The 22,974-nt window shown below is 43.5% G+C and overlaps 1 protein-coding gene across 1 annotated transcript in view; it reads right to left on the bottom strand.

Moving 5' to 3' along the window:
- The window catches only part of tfec (transcription factor EC), a 47,885-nt gene extending 24,911 nt beyond the window's left edge, over positions 1 to 22,974 (bottom strand). Inside the window, exons 1-3 of the mRNA XM_038996343.1 lie at positions 22,559 to 22,974; positions 22,078 to 22,224; positions 12,432 to 12,714 (exon numbers count right to left, since the gene is read on the bottom strand). Coding sequence (XP_038852271.1) covers positions 12,432 to 12,692 — 261 coding nt within the window. The 5' untranslated portion in view covers positions 12,693 to 12,714; positions 22,078 to 22,224; positions 22,559 to 22,974. The remainder of the gene's footprint in view (positions 1 to 12,431; positions 12,715 to 22,077; positions 22,225 to 22,558) is intronic.

Here is a 22,974-nt window from a genome sequence, read left to right on the forward strand (position 1 = left end):
GTCAGAGTGGGTCAGCTCAGCAGTAAGCCTCTAAACCCTTTAAAGGTGTAACGTAGCAATCCTTAAAGAGGTCCAACAGTTGCTTCAGCCTGGTCTTTTTAATGTTACAAGGGACGGCTAATAATCCCAGCGTTAACTCCAGCACTACCAGAGCACAGAACATTCCTGGGATGTTTCTCACCACCTCTTCTCTCCCCCTTTTCCTCTCACTTCTCCCCATCACCTCCCCCCCCCCCCACCTCTCTCCCTCCATCTCTCTCCCCTTTCTTTCGGGCTCAGCATCACTATGATCTGATGTGCAGCGGAGAGAGACGGAAAGAGAGAGAGAGAGAAAGTGAGAAAGAGAGCGAGCACCTGTGTGAGGCTAATGTGACACGGCACCAGTCTTTTCATCACAGCGGGGTGCCCTCCAGACCAAAAGACTGACTTTAGACTTATTAGGATATTAATTGCTTGACATGGCACACCCAGGTAATGGTACTATGGAAACCTTTTAACAGCAAATAAAGCACAGATTCAAAAAAAGAAAGAAGCGTGAGTTGTAAGAGGTTAGATTCGAACCATAACAAGTGCTGAGGTATTTTTATTTTTTTTACAACAATCACGTGTCTTCTGCTTAAAAACTCGGGTTAAGGCAATTGAGTTAAACTCTCCTACACTCTTAATTACACGTAATCTGATGTTTCGGTTCCTTCTGAATTGTGTCCTTTGACACAGAATGCCATCTGCAGTCAGAGACACCTGATAGTACGGATAGGTGAATGGGGCTCAGTGTTTTCCCTGTGTGGAATGTACTACCGTACACACGCTCTTTCAGCGCCACCGTTAGCACCAGAATAGTAACACCAGCATAGGTTGTGTATTGTGACTAACCCTCACTGGTGGTACTGCAAGATACACACCTCTGTCTGTCATCAGGCAACACAGAGTATGTGAACCTGATGTTGTCCTCAGTTTGAGTTGATAACAGGCCTATTTGACATTTTTACATTTTAGTCATTTAGCAGACGCTCTTATCCAGAGCAACGTACAGGAGCAATTAGGGTTAAGTGCCTTGTTCAAGGGCACATTGACCGATTTTTCACCTAGTCGGCTCGGGGATTGGAACCAGCGACCTTTCGGTTACTGGCCCAACGCTCTTAACCAATAGGCTATCTACGATTCTCTTTGCATGATATGTCTCTCAAAAATATTTTCTTGGTTGTTTTTGTTGTTTTCTGTCAAAGGTGACCTCGGTGTAAGGAAGAAAGCTCAGAAAACCTTTTAAATAATCAGGTTGTAGCCTTTACCATAGCTTTCACCTTTAAAGAAAATACACATCTCGAAATGCCACAACTCTCTTCCTCGTCTACTTGTTCTATGACCATGTGTGAGTTACATGGTCATTAGACTATTCGTTTCATAATTATATTACAGTAATCATGTAGCCATAACATTGCTGACGTCACCAGACTTGCCCGTGCACATGCTGTTAATCTCAGAGCCTGTTACCCCAACTCAACTGTGCATCTCAACCTACAGGATAACTACACTGCAGGAGAAGATGAGTGGTCATGACAAGAGCATGCCAGAGATGATTATCTGTAGACCAAGTGGTTGGGCCTTGACCAAGGGATATTTATCTTGTCATCAGAGTTCATTCAACTTTGATGATCCTTTCCTGGCTTTGTGTACGATACAGTTGCTTTATCTAAAAGTTAATTCAATTGTTACAGCTTTGCATACACATGGTCCATTCATGTACTCTATTGAAAATGTTATTTGAGAATTAGTAAAATGCCCGTAATTCTCAGAGTGATGCCATCTTATATTATTATATTAGTACCATTTGATAATTATTATTATTATTATTGTTATTTATTCTACATTATTTCTAATCTTACTTTGAAATGAGTGACTAAAACAAAACACAGCTATAAACAGCATTTCCGTTTGACTTACCTGGCCATACCAATTATATTCCAGCATAATGGCTATCGCTTGATAGTAGCGGTGTTTGTTCCGGTTTAAACTGTTCTTAAAATATGATGGCCACTCTGACTCTTCGGTTCTGTATCTGTACAACTCCTTGCTTTTCCCTGGGCGTTGTTGGCTAATAATGTCGTCAGGTCTCGGGGGGGATAGCTAGCTTAGCACTCACCCATCAACATGGCACAGCCCAACTCAGCACAGCTTAGCCACTACACTGTTGAAAGTTTTGCACTCCCAGAGCTTACGACCTGTTGATAATGAACCTGAACCCATTATTTTGAGTCAATGAATTGAAAGAAATAGGGCAAAGAATGAAAGCCACCGGGCCAATTACCGGCCCGCTTTGATGTATTACGCCGCCCGTGCTCCTCACCCAAACCGCTCCACGTCTTTTGTCTTTATCCCCTCTGTTATTCATTAATTATTCTGACCAGGGTCAAGGGTCGCACGGCTAATTGTGCAGACCATCTTACTTTGAGGATGGTGGGGATTCTGCCTACTAACACTGACACTCTTCCTCCCTGTGTCTAGCCACCTTGCATTATGCCAATTAATCCAATTCTTACATTTTTGTATCTTTTACTTTTTCTCCTGGCCCCCCTTTTTCTTCTGGCCCCCTTCATTTGGGTTCTCGTTCTTAATCTTTAGGGTTCGTAGGTTCCACAACACCAATACCCCTCTCCCCCCTCACTTATCTGGGGGTGGTTGTGGTTGGTGATGTTACCGGGGGAATTGACCATTTAGACCAGGGGTGGGCTAAGGTTTTAGCAGGGGCCTGATTTTTTGTTGTCCAAATCAATTTGCAAACTAGAAAAAGGGCAGTATGTAGTCTATTTATCATTTATACGTACTCTCTATCTAGTGTGGCCCGCTTGTCGTAGTTTGCCCACCCCTGGTTTAAACCCTCTCTAATTCAGAGGACAGACCAGGGGGCAGACATACCATTTTAACTTTAAATGTCTCTGACAGGAGGGATAAACTCTCTGTGTGTAATCATTCATGACCATTTTAGCATTTAAAGACTTTTATCCAAAGTGATTTAGTTTGTTATGTCACAACTCCTGCTTCAACCAGCCATTGAAGACACTCTCTGTCCCTAACCTTGATTCCCACAAGTCAAACCCAGCTAAAACTACATGGCTCTCCACAGTGGACTTTGCTTGCTCCTTCCTTTTCATTTCCCACAGCTGAATGAAGGGTTAACCGCCCGGAGCTCTGTCACAGTTTGAGCCAGTTAACAGCCTGTTGGAAAGGCCACACTTGATTTATGGTATAGATAGATAGTATAGATAAAGTACAGTCAATGACATTGTTGTCTGTCTGTCTGTCTATCCTACCAAGTAGAATAGTAGATACTAAACCCCACAATACGTGGGTTGTGCACTTCAGAAATATGTGGCCCAAAAAAGAAGACTCCTCTAACTACTCTGTTGCCAGATATAAATCAGACTGGAACCAAGCTAGAATGGAATAGGCCTATACTCAGTGGACTGCAAACACTGAGACATTCTTCTTGCTCCCTTTCATTTTAATTGAATTAAACCCTAATTTATACAGGATAGTCTCATTGAGATAACATCTCTTTTGCTAGAGAGACCACCTCCAACCGAAGCACTGATTTGACATTGTACTGTAACTGATAATATTCGGATCCAACGCTATGGACACCCCTCTTACCGCTGCAGGTCAAGTCATACACCCTCAACATCACAGAGGATTCCATGTAAATACAAGAAACAAAAGGACATATTATCCTAGCAGTGAAGGCCATGGCGGAGGAGAGGGGCCGTCATCTGTTAAGCAACCCGTGTCAATGTGATTAGGCGGAAAAGACGGCAACTCAGTATTTTATTGTCTGTTGGGCCACTTTATCTCTCCCTCCATCTGAAAGCGTGAATACGGAGATGTCATGTCCTTGTCTGGAGATGATGGGTGAGGGAAGTAAAGTTTTCATGGGCGATTCTATAGATAGATAATGTACTTTTATTTATATGTATAAAATATACAGGAGTCCACAGTACAGCACCCACCAATGGAATTAGTGTGAGGATTTGAATTAGCTCGGTAATTGCTGTTGTTTTTTGCCTGTAAGCTCTTTAAACACTTAGGAGATTTAAGGGATTGAAGTAGACTGTAGAAAATGAGAGTTGTGAATTTTATAGTTCTATGTTGGGCCAGTCTACCGTGCTTAGTGAAAGGTCAGTTAAAAAGGTATTTTTAACCTGTTATATTATTTCAGGATGTCGTTAAACCAGTTTGCCTTTTTATTGAGGGGTTTTAAAATTGAATTTAGTTGCGTACAATTTAAGTATGCTTATATAAGATCTTGCATATCTCATACCTCGTCATGAATTGTATTTTTGATTCTTATTTTCAAGTTTATTGCATCTCCAAAACCAGATTAAGATTTGCATTTATTTTCGACTCACTCCATTGGACTTTAAAGAAGTTGTGTTCTTTCGATGTCAGCTAGTCCAAATGCTCCCTTAGTTGTCTAGGGACGGAAATCCCAGACCTAGGGAAAGGGGATACCTAGTCAGTTGCGCAACTGAATGCATTAAACCGAAATGTGTCTTCTGTATTTATCCCAACCCCTCTGAATCAGAGAGGTGTAGGGGGCTGCCTTAATCGGCATCCACGTCATCGGCGGACGGGAAGCAGTTAATGTGGGGGTTAACTGCCTTGCCCAAGGGCAGAACGGCAGATTTTTCCACCTTGCTGGTGCGAGGATTCGAACCAGCAACCTTTCTGTTACTGGCCAGGCTACCTGCCACCCTGGCAACAGCCCGTCTGCCTAGGGAGACTAATAGTTGTCTGTCATGAACAGACAGACGTGTCTCTAATTTCACCCCATGGAACTACTGTGTATCACTGCTAGCCTGGTCTCCATGGCTGTCCTCTTCAAAGGGAGTCCGTGTAGCCCAGCACCCCTGGCTAAGACCAGTCTCAGACTGGTCCCTGTCCCCTCTCCAAAGGTTAGTTCCTGGGGCAGTGTCTGTCCTGACGCCACTGGTAATAGGTGTGTCCCACTTTGGCCTAGTTAACTTGGTGGCCGGAGAGGGGAGATGGGGCTGAAGGGATGAGGGGGAGGGGGAGGGGGCTAAATTACGCCAAATGATGACAGGACACAGTGGGTCTGTGTGAGGGAGTTGTTTCTTCTCTCGCTTCTCATCCTCTTTAGATAGGAGCAGGTCATAGGTGACTAGGGAGGACAAGATAAGATCACGCTAAGGTCGGGTCTTTCACGAGGCCACTGATGCATTTGACCTGGTGGTGTTAACAAATCGAGATCAACTCTACATCTGTCATGAACGATTAGGAAAAATTTGTCTGCTTTTCCGTTTAGAACGTAGGGAAATTAAGAAACGTTAAGGGCTTTGCTCAAGTAATTCCTATTTCTCTAAAGTAGGATCAGCATGAAATGGGCTCCAGGTTCATATTGTCCATGTGTACATGGACATGACACAACTAATAGAGCATTTTTGTCCCTTGTGTGGTCCCTTTGATGAACACAGTGGGATAAGGATCAATCCAATAATCAGACAGGAACGTCACCATCCACCAACAGCCCCCACCTCAAACCCTCACCATAACCCCTTCAAACCCACCACCACACCCTCTCACCACTGAGTCCTGATCTCCCTCTCAGCACCTCTAGCCTCCAGAGACCCCAGCCTCACCCCTCTCTCATTATAAAACAGATCCCAAATCAGCAGGGGGGGCAGATCTCCTCAGGCCTTACTAGCCACTGCTCACCGCTCACTGCTCCAGCCACACACTACTGGTTGCTTATTCTATTTCATGCATTGTACCATTGTACCTTTTCTTTTGAATCCTATTAGTGGCTGAACTTGGTTTAACTGAAAAAGACTGACGACTTCACTCAATTAGCCGTAATAGGATTAACCGCTGGTATGGGCCGGGAGGTTTAAATAGGAATGGAATTTTGGCAGACACCTGCTACATGCACTGCATTAATCTCATAACGTCTAGTATGTGGGGGCCGCTTGTTAATGGGGGCCAGGGATGCCAGTGTTCCAGTGTGCAGTAGGCCCTGTGTGTATGTGGATGATGGGGCAGGGATCTGAGAGTTGGCAGACACACTGAAGGCCGTCCCTGTCCTGTCTCAAGCCCCAGCCTAGAACCCATCTGTGGGAGGGAGGAAGAGAGGGAGGGATAATACAATGACTTTATTAGGAGGAAGAGGTAAGGGTGGGGGGGGATCAGGACTGGGACTCTGTGTGTGTGTGTCTGTGTGTGTGTCTGTGTGTCTGTGTGTGTGTGTGTGTGTGTGTGTGTGTGTGTGTGTGTGTGTGTGTGTGTGTGTGTGTGTGTGTGTGTGTGTGTGTGTGTGTGTGTGTGTGTGTGCGTGTGTGTGTGTGTGCGTGTGTGACTTAGTAGGCTTCCTGCGCATGTTCGTCCACTCCACAATAATTCCAGCATCCAAACAGTGCACTTTGATCCATGGAAAGAGACTGTTACAAAACATCAAAAAAGTGATTCGCCAAAATAAGTGACGAGTCATGCTGACAAAAGGACCTTTTTTTGTAGAAAGAAAAGGTGGGACAACTGAAAAAGGTGGGACGTACGGGACTGCCCCGCGATGACGTGTTGTTATTATTATTGTTAACCTTTGTTTTAACAGGGAATCAGTGCTGAGACCAAGGTCTCTTTTCCAGATGAGCCCTGTATAGCACCACAATACACGTCACAATACAACAAACACATTAAACTACACGTTATTATACACAACAATATACAAAAAGCTAAACACAATCCTAAAAAAAACAGACACATTCTTCAGTAAAAAGGTGACTCTATTTCCCCCAGGTCATAAAACACAACGTTTAAATGCTGTTACGAATCACATCTGAAAATCTCCAAAAATCTCCAAGGCCTTTACTTTAATGTATAGGGAGTATTAATACTGGAATGGATTCATTTTTATGTTTTACATGCAAATGGAAAAAGTGTATTTCCTTCTTTTAACCATCTGGGGAGGAGAGTACAGTATGAGATATACAGTACCAGTCAAAAGTTTGGACACACCTACTCATTCCAGGGTTTTTCTTTCTTTTGACTATTTTCTACATTGTAGAATAATAGTGAAGACATCAAAACTATGAAATAACACATATAGAATCATGTAGTAACCAAAAAAGCGTTATATATCCTCCAAACACCAGCTTCCATATACAACAAAGTACATTACGTATTTTTTTGTTTTCCCTTTATCCACTTAGAGGAATTGGATCAGAACCATGTGTGCCAGGGGAATCCACATCTGCTCGACAGTGTTTCTCCATATGGTAGATGGACTGTTTCCCTGACACAGTATTCTGGCCAGAGACAAGAAACCTAAAAAAGCGGAGTAGCCTAGGTATAGTTCAAAGATGCTACAGTACTGTATAGTAATTGCAACTGGCCCTCAGGTCTCCCAGGCAGGCTCAGAGTGTGTGTAGGCCTACACTATAAAAGCTCTTCTGTTGAACCACAGCTGCCCTGGTTGTGGGACTTTAATACCCTACCTCTGGCTCTTCCTTTGGATTCATCCCAGCAGAGATGGGGTCTGGACTGGAGTGTGTAGATACATAGATAGACTCCCTCATACTGACTGACTGCAGGCCTAGTGGGCCACAGCACGACACCCCCAGGCACCGCGCCAGCCCAGATGGGTGGTCTGGTCCAATCACTGCCTGAATCTCTGTGGCTTATCATGTAAGGAGCCTAGCTACCCCCCCTAACTACACCTTCCCCCTTTCCTACACCCAGTCTCTCAGGCTGGTCCATATGGCTGTCAGCTTTGGGCCCCCCACCAACCCCTCCACCTCCACCTCCACCTGCCCCTGCCCTGAGACAGTCAACATCAGGCATAATCAGGCTCACAGCAGGGGCTGCTTGTACATACACACTGCTGGATTCCCATCCATCCCCCATGCCCTCAGCAACCTTAGGGGAGACCCTGCTTCTGATAGGATCGACCCTCTTGGTACCTCTTACACACAGGCAAACACGTGTGAGTACACACACAAATAAATACACAGGTGTATACACACACATTCTTAATCGCTCTTTCTCGTTCTCTCTCACACACACACACTCAATGGCACACACACCGAGAAGCGGGTAAGGCCCTAGCTCCCCTGAACCAGACACACTTTAACACATGAAAGGCCTCCTGCAGACCAGAGAAAACAGAACTGCTGCTTTGAAGTTTCCCTGACTTCTCCCCAACACCGGCTGCAAGTCTGATTCATTTCTTGCTTTGGGTAACCTGTCTTGGCCAACTGTAACTGAGCTGGGAGTTATTTTACTTCATAGACAACAGCCCCAACATCCCCAAACTGGGAAATATAAACTCTCAGTTGCATAGCTAGAAGCCAGGGGAGGAGAGAGAGTAAAAAAACTCAAAAGAAACCGGATTTAGTGTTAGTACAACCAAAATAAACGTACACACGCACATGTTAACACTGAAAGCTATAATTCCAGTGACATGTCTTGGCTCAGTGGTCCATCAGCACTTTTTGAGGAGGAGTTATTCTCAGGGAAAATACTGGCCAAATCCTGTGGGACAGAATTCCTGAGAAATGACCCTTGAAACACAGAGACTTTTTGGGTGGTTCCTGGCTCAAATGTGCGGGCATCGGCATGCCACATCATGAGATTAAGTATTGATAGCAGAGCAGAGACAGCCAGAATGCACGGACAGACACACACACACACACTCAGCCAAGTCTCACACAACACTAATCAAAATATAGATTCCACCACCACCGGCTAGGGACAGCAACAACACTGCCCTTGAACAGAGCTAGGTGCCTCACCGCAGTACCTCTAGTTGCCTACGAGCCATATTGAGCTTCAGAATGTGACAGGATCATCAACAATGAGCATCATTCACCTTGTTGATTTATGAATGAAAATGATTTGTGTGCCTTCATTGATACAGCCATACTTTACAACAGTCGATCGGAACTGGTCGATCTCCAAGGCTTTCCTATTCTATCGCCAAACATTCTGTATAAAAAACCCAACGATAAATCATCAATCTTTTTTTTTCTTCTTGTCTCCCGCTGTTGGCGGTAGGTGTACCCGATTCAGCTGCCCTGTGCGCCGGGTAGGAGAAATGTTCCAATTTTGAATCATTTCATGTGTCTGAAGGGACAAACTCTGACTTTCCGGCAGGCCAGGAGAGCAAATCAAGTGCACTAGGCCTACTGCTGGCCAATCGGATGGCTGAGATTACCGTGTCGGCAGTGATGTAGCAGGCATAAAAAAAACGCTACAGCAAAGTTGATACTATGAGATTTCAAAAAGTTTAAAACCATGACTAGAGAGAGACGGTCAACGAATACACCAAAGAGCTTTTGTTTTTATGAGTTAGTTCATGTTTAAGTTGTCTGTCAACACTGTCAACACTTTTTTTCAAACACTTTTAAATGCCATAAAATGCAATGTTCTTCCTACTTCCACACAGACAACAATCAGGATTGTAATGAATGAGTAGGAAAATGTATCGATAGGCTTGCGTTGTTATTATTAGAGGCATGGGTCTTTTTTAATAGTGAAGAATTTCACTTTCTCTGTTCATTGGAGTAACAACAGGTATTTGTGCATGAGGCAGGATTAAAGCGGTGCAACTCAAATTTCACCATCAGCTGGAAGACGGTGTCCCTTTTTGGTCAGTGTCAGCAGAGGAAAGGGAGAGCGGGGGAACGTTGAGAGGCGGACCAGACCTCTCGCGCGCATGTTGATTTTGTTCACGCACACCAGACGCGATCAGGACACGCAGGTTGAACTATCAAAACAAACTCTGAACCAACTGTATTAATTTGGGGACAGGTCGAAAAGCATTAAACATTTATGGCAAATTAGCTAGCTAGCTTGCTGTTGCTAACTAATTTGTCCTGGGATATAAACATTGGATTGTTATTTTACCTGAAATGCACAAGGTCCTCTACTCCAACAATTAATCCACAGATAAAAGGGTAGCGTTAAACCGAGTTCGTTTCTAGTAATCTCGCCTACTTCAGGCTTCTTCTTCTTTGGACTTTATATGGCGGTTGGCAACCAACTTTAAGGTGCATTACCACTACCAACTGGACTGGAGTGTGGACCTCAGTTCATCTTTCAATCACCCACATGGGTGTATGCTCCTAAAAACCAATGAGGAGATGGGAGAGGAGGGACTTGCAGCGTGTGAAGCGTCACAAATACGGTAGAACCAAGTTCTATTTTAGCGCCTGGCTACGCAGACGCTTGCGAGCAGTGGGGGTGCAATGATTGAATAACATATATATGCAAATTTATTTTTCAGCGCATGCGACGCAAGTGGTGTGGTCAGCATGTCCGTCTGCTGCTCTCTCCCTCCACTGAGACTGACCATCAGATGCAGGGACCTTCAGCCCAGTAAAGTACAAATAACAAGCTAATTATTTAAATGTATGCTCACTTAGCTGTGCCTCACGAGTAATACAACAACTGATCGATCTATTACCGGTGTGATCATATAGCCAACCTCAAATTTTGAAATATAATTTCAAAAAATGTCCAGAACAACAATGCATTGGCAGGGCAATTGAAACAAAGCCAGTATACTGTGATAATGTATTGGACCTATAGCTTACTGCATGAACTTCATTGCTACAGTACTGTTCTTAATTGGTTAATGTTGCACATAGGCTTACGTTTTTTAAGTCATGTTTAAAAAAAAAATGGAGTAGTAGATCCCGGCATGCATTTTGACTCAGAAAGTGATCTTGACTCAAAAAGTGATCTTGACTCAGAAAAGGTTGGTGACCACTGCTTTACAATGTACAGTAGATTTGTCAATCAAACACATAGGCTGCACATACAGTTGAAGTCGGAAGTTTACATACACCTTAGCCAAATACATTTAAACTCAGTTTTTCACAATTCCTGACATTTAATCCCAGTAAAAATTCACTTTCTTAGGTCAGTTAGTATCACCACTTTATTTTAAGAATGTGAAATGTCAGAATAATAGTAGAGAGAATGATTTATTTCAGCCTTTATTTCTTTCATCACATTTCCAGTTGTTCAGAAGTTTACATACACTCAATTAGTATTTGTTAGCATTGCCTTTAAATTGTTTAACTTGGGTCAAATGTGTCGGGTAGCCTTCCACAACACGTTGGGTGAATTTTGGCCCATTCCTCCTGACAGAGCTGGTGTAACTGAATCAGGTTTGTAGGCCTCCATGCTCACACATGCTTTTTCAGTTCTGCTCACAAATTTTCTATAGGATTGAGGTCAGGGCTTTGTGATGGCCACTCCAATACCTTGACTTTGTTGTCCTTAAGCCATTTTGCCACAACTTTGGAAGTATGCTTGGGGTCATTGTCCATTTGGAAGACCTATTTGCGACCAAGCTTTAACTTCCTGACTGATGTCTTGAGATGTTGCTTCATTATATCCACATAATTTTCCCTACTCATGTTGCCATCTATGTTGTGAAGTGCACCAGTCCCTCCTGCAGCAAGCACCCCCACAACATGATGCTGCCACCCCCGTGCTTCACGGTTGGGATGGTGTTCTTCGGCTTGCAAGCCTGCCCCTTTTTCCTCCAAACATAATGATGGTCATTATGGCCAAACAGTTCTATTTTTGTTTCATCAGACCAGAGGACATTTCTTCAAAAAGTATGATCTTTGTCCCCATATGCAGTTCCAAACCGTAGTCTGTCTTTTTTATGGTGGTTTTGGAGCAGTGGCTTCTTCCTTGCTGAGCGGCCTTTCAGGTTATGTCAATATAGGACTTGTTTTACTGTGGATATAGATACTTTTGTTCCTGTTTCCTCCAGCATCTTCACAAGGTCCTTTGCTGTTGTTCAGGGATTGATTTGCACTTTTCGCACCAAAGTACGTTCATCTCTAGGAGACAGAACGCCTCTCCTTCCTGAGCGGTATGACGGCTGCGTGGTCCCATGGTGTTTATACTTGCGTACTATTGTTTGTACAGATGAACGTGGTCTTGGCTGATTTCTTTTGATTTTCCCATGATGCCAAGCAAAGAGGCGCTGAGTTTGAAGGTAGGCCTTGAAATACATCCACAGGTACACCTGACTCAAATGATGTCAATTAGCCTATCAGAAGCTTCTAAAGCCATGACATCATTTTCTGAAATTTTCCAGGCTGTTTAAAGGCACAGTCAACTTAGTGTATGTAAACTTCTGACCCACTGGAATTGTGATACAGTGAATTATAAGTGAAACAGTCTGTCTGTAAACAATTGTTGGACAAATTACTTGTGTCATGCACAAAGTACATGTCCTAACCGACTTGCCAAAAACTATAGTTTGTTAACAAGACATTTGTGGAGTGGTTGAAAGACGAGATTTAATGACTCCAACCTAAGTGCATGTTAACTTCTGACTTCAACTGTAGGTAAAGAGTTGTATATCCCCCATGTGAGAAATTGAACAAGAAGGTTGTCCATACCTTCCATGTGTTGTGTGGTTGATACCAGGCTGGAGGCTGCTGCTCTGTGTAGTAGGCCCCCAGGTATGGGCATGGAGGGCGGGCAGGCCGGGTTGGACATGCAGGGTGAGGAGGGTAGAGGTAGGGCCGGTGCTGCTGGGGCCAGGTATGGGGATGTGGTCCTGGGGGGCCCAAGTATTCCTGCTTCCCCCTCTCAGGCTGTCCCCTTAGTTGACCCCTCACCAGCTGCACCACAGGCAGGTCAGTCGGGGAATCGAACATGGCTCTCCACGAATGGTCTTGTCTGGGTCGAAGAGAAACAGGACAGACAAGGGCCTCTACAGTCATTAAGCCACTCTGTAATGTTTGCCCCTGCCCACCTTGCTCACCAAATACCCATATGGGGCCATGGGGTCATGCTCGCTGGGTAATGTCCTTATCTCTTCCTAAAGCTACTAAATCTTTTAGGGGATAATGAGAGTGTCACTGTAGTAATAAAGAGCATCATGTTCTGTATAAACCATCGATTACCGCGCCATACTGAATTCAGTTGATACATAAACTAAATCAAGCTGGGCAATTGAATTGGGGAAAACAAGTCTGCCAACAAACCAATGGTATCAGTAAATAACGAGAGCTATCTGTAAATGACTTAAAGTGACATATTGGGGACTATTCATCCAAATCATGATCCAGTGCAGTGTGGCCTGTCTGTAAACAGTGTAATACATTTAAATGCCATGTTTTACTTTATGTTGTACGTCAATAAGTCAATTTGGGGCCTTTCTCAGTAGTCTATTATGCACATGTGTCAAATAATTGTCCCTAACCATACAACATACAAGTTGACATCTTTCATTTTCCTGGTGGTTTTGTTTAGATATGGAGTCGGGCAACTTCTGCCGATATTATTAATCACCTGTGGCACAAATGAGGACCTCTCAGCCAGCTTCTGCTGCCCTGGCCCATGCCTGTTTGAATGTCTGTGTGTCATCCCAATGTGTTCCCCATTAGAGCTCAGGCAGTGGAGAGACGGCCCCACACACTCAGAGACAGCTTTGAGAAATAAACAGAGCAGAGACTAGAAGGGAAGGGGCCTCTAATAGGGAGGTAAGGGAGGTGAGGTGGAAGGGAAGGAGAAGTGTGTGGGCCCTAAGCAATGGCCCTTCTCCTCTTCATCCCTTCTTTCACATGGAGATGTAATTGGCAAGGTTCTGGCTGACTCTCTCTCCATCTCTCCCTCTTTCCCCTTCTTTTTCTCTCCCCCTCACTCTCCCTCTCTCGCTTTCTCTCTCTCCCTGTCCCTATCCCTCTCTCTGTGCATAACGCAAACACTATTTAATTGCCCCTTCTTTTTTTCTGTTGCCAGCATTGCAGAACACCGGGGTGCTAGATAATTGCCCATTCTATCTCAGACACTGGACAAATGTGTTGGATGAAGTTGGGTGACGGGAAAATAAAAAATATTTTGTCCACCTATCGTCCATTCCACTGGTGATCCCTGTTTTAGCCTGCCCATTTTGAACAATTGGCCTTGTCTGCACTTGACTTGGGTCTGTGTCTGTGTTAGCCATTGTTTGTGTGTAGGTCCCTCTATTAGGGAGAGGACATTCTGCCATCTCTGACAAGGAGTCCATTTTGCCAGTGGTAATATACTAATGGGCACTTGTGGGCAAGGTAATGTCACTAAACCAGGCTTTTGTTGCCAGTTGCACCCATTACACTACTTAGCCATATTTAGAGGTCAAATGGCCCTAAGTCATTTAGCAGTGACTGTCTTTGTCTATCATTTACTAAACAGTTGACACCTATGTTAGGGGTGGATAGTGTTGAATTGAAAAATAAGGATGTGACTATGTATGCCCACCAAAATTATTTATATATGCATTTACACTGAACAAAAATATAAATGCAACATGTAAAGTGTTGGTCCCATGTTTCATGAGCTGAAATAAAAGATCCCAGAAATGTTCCATATGTACAAAAAGCTTCTTTCTCTCAAATTTTGTGCACAAATTTGTTTACATCCCTGTTAGTGAGTATTTCTCCTTTGCCAAGATAATCCATCCACCTGACAGGTGTGGCATATCAATAAGCTGATTAAACAGCATGATTATCATCTTGTGCTGGGGACAATAAAAGACCACTCTGAAATTGTGCAGTTTTGTCACACAATACACTGCCACAGATGTCTCAAGTTTTGAGGGAGCGCTCAATTGGCATGCTGAGAGTTGAATGTTCATTTCTCTACCATATGCTGGCTCCAACGTCATGTTAGAGAATTTGTAACCGCGCCAGCCCAGGACCTCCACATCCTGCTTCTTTACCTGCGGGATCATCTGAGACCAGCCAACCGGACAGCTGATGAAACTAAAGAGTATTTCTAGCTGTAATAAAGCCCTTTTGTGGGGGAAAATTCATTTTGATTGGCTGGGCCCCAGTGGGTGGGCCTATGCCCTCCCAGGCCCACCCATGGCTCCGCCACTGCCCAGTCATGCGAAATCCATAGATTAGGGCCAAATGTATTTATTTATTTTGACTGATTTCCTTACAAGGTAAAAGTCTGTCGTTCTGCCCCTGAACAAGGCAGTTAACCCACTGTTCCTAGGCCGTCATTGAAAATAAGAATTTGTTCTTAACTGACTTGCCTAGTTAAATAAAGGTACAAATAATTTGAAAAACAAAAAAACTTGAACTGTAACTCAGTAAAATCTTTGAAATGATTTTATGTTGCGTTTTAGATTTTTGTTCTGTATATTTCAATGAGATGGACCTCATACTACATGCATATTCCATATAGAATAGATTCAGCAAATTATATTCACAGTCTGCCGTAAAATCGAGGTTGAATATGATTGAGTCACAAGATGATGAAACATGACATGTTAGGAAGCGTAAAAGCTTTGAATCCCCTTGTATTGTGTTCTCTCTTGCAACTTATTGATCACAGCATGGTTTGATCACTTAATTCTCCATCAATGGGTCAATCAGATCCCAGTTACATCTTCCTGATTTAACGGGCCTCCAGGCTATTTATTTGGGGTCTTTCGAAGGCAACATGCAAATGTTATTTGGTCTCGCTCCTTTTAAAAGACACAGCTTTCGTGATTGTCCCTCTGCCCCTCCTCTGCCCAACTCACACACACACAAATGTTTGTTTGACTATTCTTGTGGGCACCAAAAAATGTATTCCCATTCACATTTTGATTGTTTTACACTATCCTTGTGAGGACTTCTGGTCCCCACAAGGATAGTGCAACCAAAAACACACACATACACACACGTCCTTCTCAGCCCCAGAGAGAGGAAGTCAGTGCATCGTTTCCTCAGGAGGATGTTATGTTCTGAGCGTCTGTGTCACAGTCTGACGAGCAAACCCCCCCCCCCCCCCCTCATGCCCCCTTTCACCCACTCAACCACCCTCCACCTCTCCTCCTCATTAAAACCCATCCCATAGACACCACCATTCTGTGAGGCTCTCTGCTCTCTCGTCACCTCCTATCCCCCACTGCCTCTATGTCTTCCTTTGAGCTTCAACCCTTTATTTTCATCAGGCAAGACATGAAGAGAAAAAAACATGTTTCTTCTCTCTTTCCTCTCTTGTCTTCAGTGGGCTGCTGGGGCTTTGTGACTGGCCTTTCAAGTAGCAAGCACCTATTTATTTGCTCTTTTCACCGCTAATTCTCCATCATTGTCCCTCCACACCTCCCGTGGAGCTGTGAACAAGGCAGCCATGAGAGACTGCTTTCTCTCCTCAGGATGTGAGTCACTGAGCTGGGATAATGATGAGGCTACGGACCCTGGAGAGATGCAGGCCTTATTCACGGCACAGCACAGCCCTGCTATTCTGTTCTGAACAGCCCAACCGTAAGCACTCTGCTACTCTACAATCACCACGTGTTACGTGTGCAAATGAACTCAGATTATAGGTCATAGTTATATCAAATTACTTCTTGACATCACTTTTCCTTTCAACTGCCGGGTAGAATAGGCCTACCAGTCCAATTCTGTGTTTCAAGATGTTTCCTGACAGTCTGATCATTCTTTGGGCGTGTTGTTCGAGAGGCATGTTGACACACGGGCTATTTGTTTTGAGGTAGCGGACAGCTCGCGTCCTTTGTCAAGATATCACACTTGTTGATTGAACAGTCTCTTCACAAATTTGTACCATCTGTGTTCCGTTATCAGACAGACAGACAGACAGACAGACAGACAGACAGACAGACAGACAGACAGACAGACAGACAGACAGACAGACAGACAGACAGACAGACAGACAGACAGACAGACAGACAGACAGACAGACAGACAGACAGACAGACAGACAGACAGACAGAGAGAGCATGTCTGCCTTGCGATTACAGCATTACCCTACCCATGAGAGAGAAAATACACTTGTATCTGTCTGACTGTCTGCCTCGCAAGTCAATCAGATCACTTTCATTACTTCAAAGACAAATGCGCCCCAGCATAAGAGACAGTGGAGTAGTCTCAGTGGGTGGGAGATAGATTCCTCGTCTCCATCCTCTATGTCAATCTATGTCATCTCTAGTTGGTCAGGTCTGGGTTGCAACGTATACGTTCACTGAACTCAATGAGACCCCCCACTGGGGTAAGGTTAGCATGGTCTCCACTTGGAACTGAACTGTTAGACCATACAATGATACAATGTTTACATTATTTGATCTCTCTCTCGCTCTCTTTCTACGTCTTCGTCTCTGTTTCTCGGGTCTCTCTCTCACTTTCTTTCTGTCCGCATTTCTGTCCGTCTCTCTCTCTCCCGTCTCCCGTATATCTCCATCCCGCTATCTTCTCTCTATTCAAGCCTTCTTTCAGCATTTTAGTTTAGTGTCTGTGGAGCAGTGAAGTGCCCACTCTTTTCCCCTCTACGGTAAAGTGAGTATCTGAAGGGCTCTCCCATCACCAGACATAGCACTTGATAGAAGAGTGGTGTCATCTCAAACCAAAGTCATCCTTTTCTTATTGAGGCAATGTTATTTTGTCCACTATCATTAACATTAGTATAATATCTGAACAGTGTTATATCTGAGATACTGAACACTAAGATGGTAGTGGTCCAAGATGCTCTTCTTGTCTTCATGCTCATGTTGTCTTTCCCCTATGATCCACAAGAGGGCAATGTATACACTATTTCCTATGCTCCGTGTGATTCCCCTCTCTTGCCATCCTATAGGAATGCATAAAGGACTATTATACGTTTAAGTCCAGTTGGGGTGAAACTATATTAAGAAATCCTATTATAGCCTAGGTATTACATGAATCATGAAAGGGTTAACTCTGACTCATCCAGTAGCCTACTCCCACACAAATTACAACACACTGACAACAAACACTTTTCACATAGTGGACACACCACTCATAATGCACAATAGGCATGTAGAGTTTTCGCTAAGTCATAGTGACACGTTCTGCAATGACTCATGTGCCCCTTTAAATACTCGCACTGGGTCCCTCGCCCCTCACCAGTGTGGGGTGCAAGCCAATACATTCCTGTCTAAACAGGATGCCCATATAACATGATCAAATCAAATGCCCCATGATGAATGTGCCAAATTACAGAAGTCCGAGAGAGTTTTATAAACATATTGAGAATAATATCTGGTGACCAAACAAAACAGGAAATTCCCCCCCCCAAAAAAGGGGGGTGTGGAAGGCTTTTCTTGCAATGCCATTGTGTACATTGTTGAAGTTCACTGGAACAAAAACAATCACAGCACACGAGACATGCTGCTCTCAGAAGAACAAGCACAAACAACTGCACGGCCGCTGCAACACGACTATCTGCAGTGAACACACAAGGATGAGTTCATAGTGAACTTCCAAAGCAACGTGGTGACTCACGTGTTTATTTCCTTTCCTGGTACTTCTCAATCACAAAGCGAGGCGGATTTTTTCTTTGTTTGGAGAAAATCAAATGGCAGTAAACCTCAGCATTACTACATACATTTTATTCAGGGCATATAATGACTTAGAATCAAGCTTATATAATAGTAATGGAACACTAGTCACTTGAATAATGTTTAAATAATGTTTACATACTGCTTTACTCATCTCATATTTATATACTGTATTCTATTCTACTGTATTTTTAGTCAATGCCACTCCGACATTGCTCGAGCTAATATTTAGATAAATCTTAATTACATTCTTTTACTTTTAGATTTGTGTGTATTATTGTGAATTGGTAGATACTACTGCACTGTTGGAGCTAGGAACACAAGCATTTCGCTACACCCACAATAACATCTGCCTAATATGTGTATGTGACCAATAAAATTTGATTTGATTTGATATATTATTATAGAGTTATTTTAGTTCCCCAACATTGCATAGCCAATCGGAACCATCACTTAAAAATACCCAACAAGTGTCAACAGTTTAAATGTTTCCGATGTTTGTAAAGAGCAATCCATCCTGAATAAGATATTCCTATTAAGCAGGATGTGGTTAGTGGAGAAGTTAGGGATGGATAGAACCAGAGTAGGTATAAATTGTATCCAACCAATCGTCTACGGTCAGATACTTCATCCCCCCTCATGCTCAAGGGTAGCATTGTGGATAGGGTTATCTGATCCTAGATCTGTGGTTTGATGTACCTCCAGACAAGGGGCAGAATTCCATCATCATCCAAATTTATGGAATCCATTCAAATGAAAATCACACAGGCCTACTGCTACAAACCTTTGCTAGCTACAATTTTTAAATCAGAAATATCTGTCTAGATAAATCTGGGATTATTGGTTATTAGAATGAAAACTGAATTAGCCTACCTGTGTTTGGAGTGGGTAGCAGGTCTGTAGGTGAAGTCAATTGAGTATTATAATGTTGCATTCTAACTTCAGCTTTGGATATCAGCCCTGGATGGACAAGTGAAAAGGCCCTAGATATTTAACCGAACCCCGTTTCCTCTTTTGTGTCTATTGGAGCGGACTGCAAAGGGAAGTTGTTGCGTCAAATCCTTGGTCTGACATATCTTGGACAGAAATAATCACCCACAGATTTTGACAAGTCATCCCGCTGTGTACACTGATGAATGTGTGTCACATCACTCACTCCATGGCGTCTTTTTCAAAGAGGGATGCGTCATTAGGGTGGAGTTCGAGCTGTTTGGAGCACTGATCGAAAGTACAAGTGACATTTTCTGTAAAAGTTTCAGGTGAATTTTCAGTTTTTGACATGGCATCTATTTCCTCAATGAGGGATGTTTGTGAAAGTTCTTAACAGAATATTGTTTCCAGTAAACAGGGCTATTTGAAGTCCTTAAAGTCAGATACTGTACATTGTAAATGAGTTTTAGTATGAATGTAGGCAGAGACAATTTGATATCATGAAAGAAAAACACTAACAGCAGTTAATTGACATTCCTTTTTTCTATATTTTTTACATTTTGCACTTTATTTAGACAGTTGGAAACAGAGAGGGAGACAGTCAAGTAGGAGAACAGTAGGATAGGTGGACGCAGGAATTGAACCCCAGTTTACGGTGGGGTCTGGGGATTGGTATATGTGTCTAGCCGTCAGTGTTGCTGCTAGACTGCAGGCTCTGCACAGTTACTTGACTTTCAACTAAGTCTTGACTCCTCAATCCTCAATCATTCTTGAGACAGTCTATCCATGTCTGTCTGTCGAGTGCAGTTCCTCTTCCCATGAACAAAGAAGCATACAGGAGAACGTAATTGCCAACCTTTGTGGAACTCTGACACTCTGTTCCATCCGGTACAAAGGCAAAGCACTCTTCTATTCCACGTCTGTTGAGCCCATGTCTGACACACGCAGTATAATCTACATAATTAGAAAGATGAACAGCCCATCAGAAGTGATTTGAGAGAAAAAGCCTCCAATTTCCTCTCAAAATATGTACTATTATGATTATGTTTATTCACACCAGTTAGGGATGGCGAGAGAGGGACATGGATGGGCACTTGTTTTGGCGAAAAAGAAGCATCTTCAGATTGTCCACCGGGAACAAACAGTATTGAACCCAAAAAATCAAGGCGTCAGAGAAGCACTTCATTACGCTGCTTTCTCCCTGCATTATTCTGTCTGAGAGGATGAACTAAGTGGTTAATCAAGCTGAAGCCTATGCCTTGTTTGAGGGGCCAGGAGTGGACAGGAGAGGCCCGTGGCTATGGATGCTCCACGGACCGTACACAAACACACACACACAGTACACACACACCGCATTACAAATACACAGGCAGGGAGTGGGCAGACGATGGAAGAAGACACTCAGAGGCTTGTGTCTGCCTCAGTGCACAGCAGAGGTGAAGGGTCGCCCAGCTCTGAGAGGGGCAGCAGGCGTCCCACTGGACAGAGGAGCTCTTCTGTGTGATGGTGAGGTGGATAGTGCAGACTACTTGTTGCATGTCTTTATATGACCTCTCTCCTGTTCTTTCTGAGAACTCAAGTATCATCATCAAGGTCTGATTGTCCAGCCAGAATTCCATCAAATGCTAAAAGAAAGAGACACGTTTATATTTAATGAACCATTGACTTTCTACAATGTTTCTGTTTCTACATTATGTGTTTTCCCGCAAATAACTTTTCTCAGAAGATGACAATCCACTGCTTTAATTTGATTCACATTGATCAGACCCAATTCAATCATAACTGCTTTGTTCGTGGTCGTTGTCTATTAACCCAGTTGAGATTGCTAGTATTCCTGGTATTTCGAGTGAAGATTTATACTAAAAGCATGATGATGAAAAGCATTATCCGTTGATTTCAGTAGAGATTTCTAGTAAAAGCCTGATGACGATATCTCTTATTTTGTGTTTAGTCCGTAGACAGAATGTCCGTGGACAGTTCACCCTGGCAGACAGACAGAGTCGGAGAGAGAGGAGGCCCGGCGAGCCGCTCACAGAGATACTGTTTGATCTCCCCCAGGACAGGTCAGGACTCCAAGATTTAGTGTGTGATCTCTGGTAGGGAGCGGGAAGAAGAAGGGAAGTATGGCCACCGGCCCACAGAGACCCTATTATGACCAAACACATCAGGGAGGCCAGACTGGGAGATCAGTAGCAGCATTGGAAAGGAATACTGGTTTAATAATGTGTGTTGGTCAATAGCCTGTGTGTGTGTGTGTGTGTGTGTGTGTGTGTGTGTGTGTGTGTGTGTGTGTGTGTGTGTGTGTGTGTGTGTGTGTGTGTGTGTGTGTGTGTGTGTGTGTGTGTGTGTTCTCTTTCCATATTTCTCTTTGTCTATATATGCTTGCCTGTACTTTATCATAGGTAATAGTAGGTATATTGTATGTCATAGCAGGCACATAGCCATATCTTGACATGGATGAGACAGTGACAGTATATATGTATTTAATTAATAACTTAAACATGAACTTTAGATGGAAGGTGATGAATATTCCATCTCAAATTCAAATTCTTCAGAATGTTTAGACAACTCACTGCAGTGTTAAACTTTTTGTCCAAAAGTTTCAGAGAGACAGTCAGATCAAGATCAACTAATCTCTCTTATCTCCCACACTGCTAATCTTTTTTGTCCTTGATTCTGATCGATGCATTGACTCTGTTCTCCAGGAGCCGTGTCAACTCAGCCTAGTCAAGTTACACAAAAGATAAATGTAAAAAAAAAAAATGAAAATGTTCCACCTTTTTAGATGGCAATTGTATGTGGCTTCATGTCTGGCTTACCTGTGCCTCTTTGATCATGCCGGAGCATGGAGATGGGATGGCTGGGCGTTTGATTCCAGGGGTACTTTGACAGCTCACAGGCTGGCAAAAGGCTGTCGGATGTCTGCAGGCAGATCAGAGGAGACGGGGTGGAAATCAGAAGTCCAGCTGGGAGAAGATCAGAAGAGACACAAACTTCAGCGAGAGCCATTGTGAGGTACACAGACAGTGGCTCTGATAACTTTTCTGTTTCTTGTTTCTTTTCTTATTTTTCTTTTTTCCTTTCGGGTACGTCCTTTTCAGAATTTTGAACGGCTCATTTAAAGGGTCTGTGAGGTTTTGTCTGACTTTTTTTCTTCTTTTGGTTGCCTCTCGGGGTTTAGCTTATTCGTCATGGTGGTGTATAACTGTGCGATACTTACAGTAGGCTCCACACATTCCCATTGCACTTGTTTTAAGGGATTTTCAGAAAAATAGATTTTTTTATCTTAATGAGACTAACCTGGTTAAGGGCTGGATTCAATCCATATCGCGGAAGATCTGCGTTATAGGTTAAAAATGTAAAAGCAACGTTCCCGCGTTCAGATCTCCTTCGCATAGAGTTGATCAGGCTGTTGATTGTGGCCTGTGGAATGTTGTCCCACTCCTCTTCAATGGCTGTGCAAAGTTCCTGAATATTGTCGGGAACTGGAACCCGCTGTCGTACACGTCGATCCAGAGCATCCCAAACATGCTCAATGGGTGATATGTCTGGTGAGTATGCAGGCCGTGGAAGTACTGGGAGATTTTCAGCTTCCATGAATTTTGTACAGATCGTTGCGACGTGGGGCCATGCATTATCATGCTGAAACATGAGGTGGTGGCGGCAGATGATTGGCACAACAATGGGCCTCAGGATTTCATCACGGTATCTCTGTG

The sequence above is a fragment of the Salvelinus namaycush genome, chromosome 6 (assembly GCF_016432855.1).
Source record: "Salvelinus namaycush isolate Seneca chromosome 6, SaNama_1.0, whole genome shotgun sequence".
Classification (NCBI taxonomy): domain Eukaryota; kingdom Metazoa; phylum Chordata; class Actinopteri; order Salmoniformes; family Salmonidae; genus Salvelinus; species Salvelinus namaycush.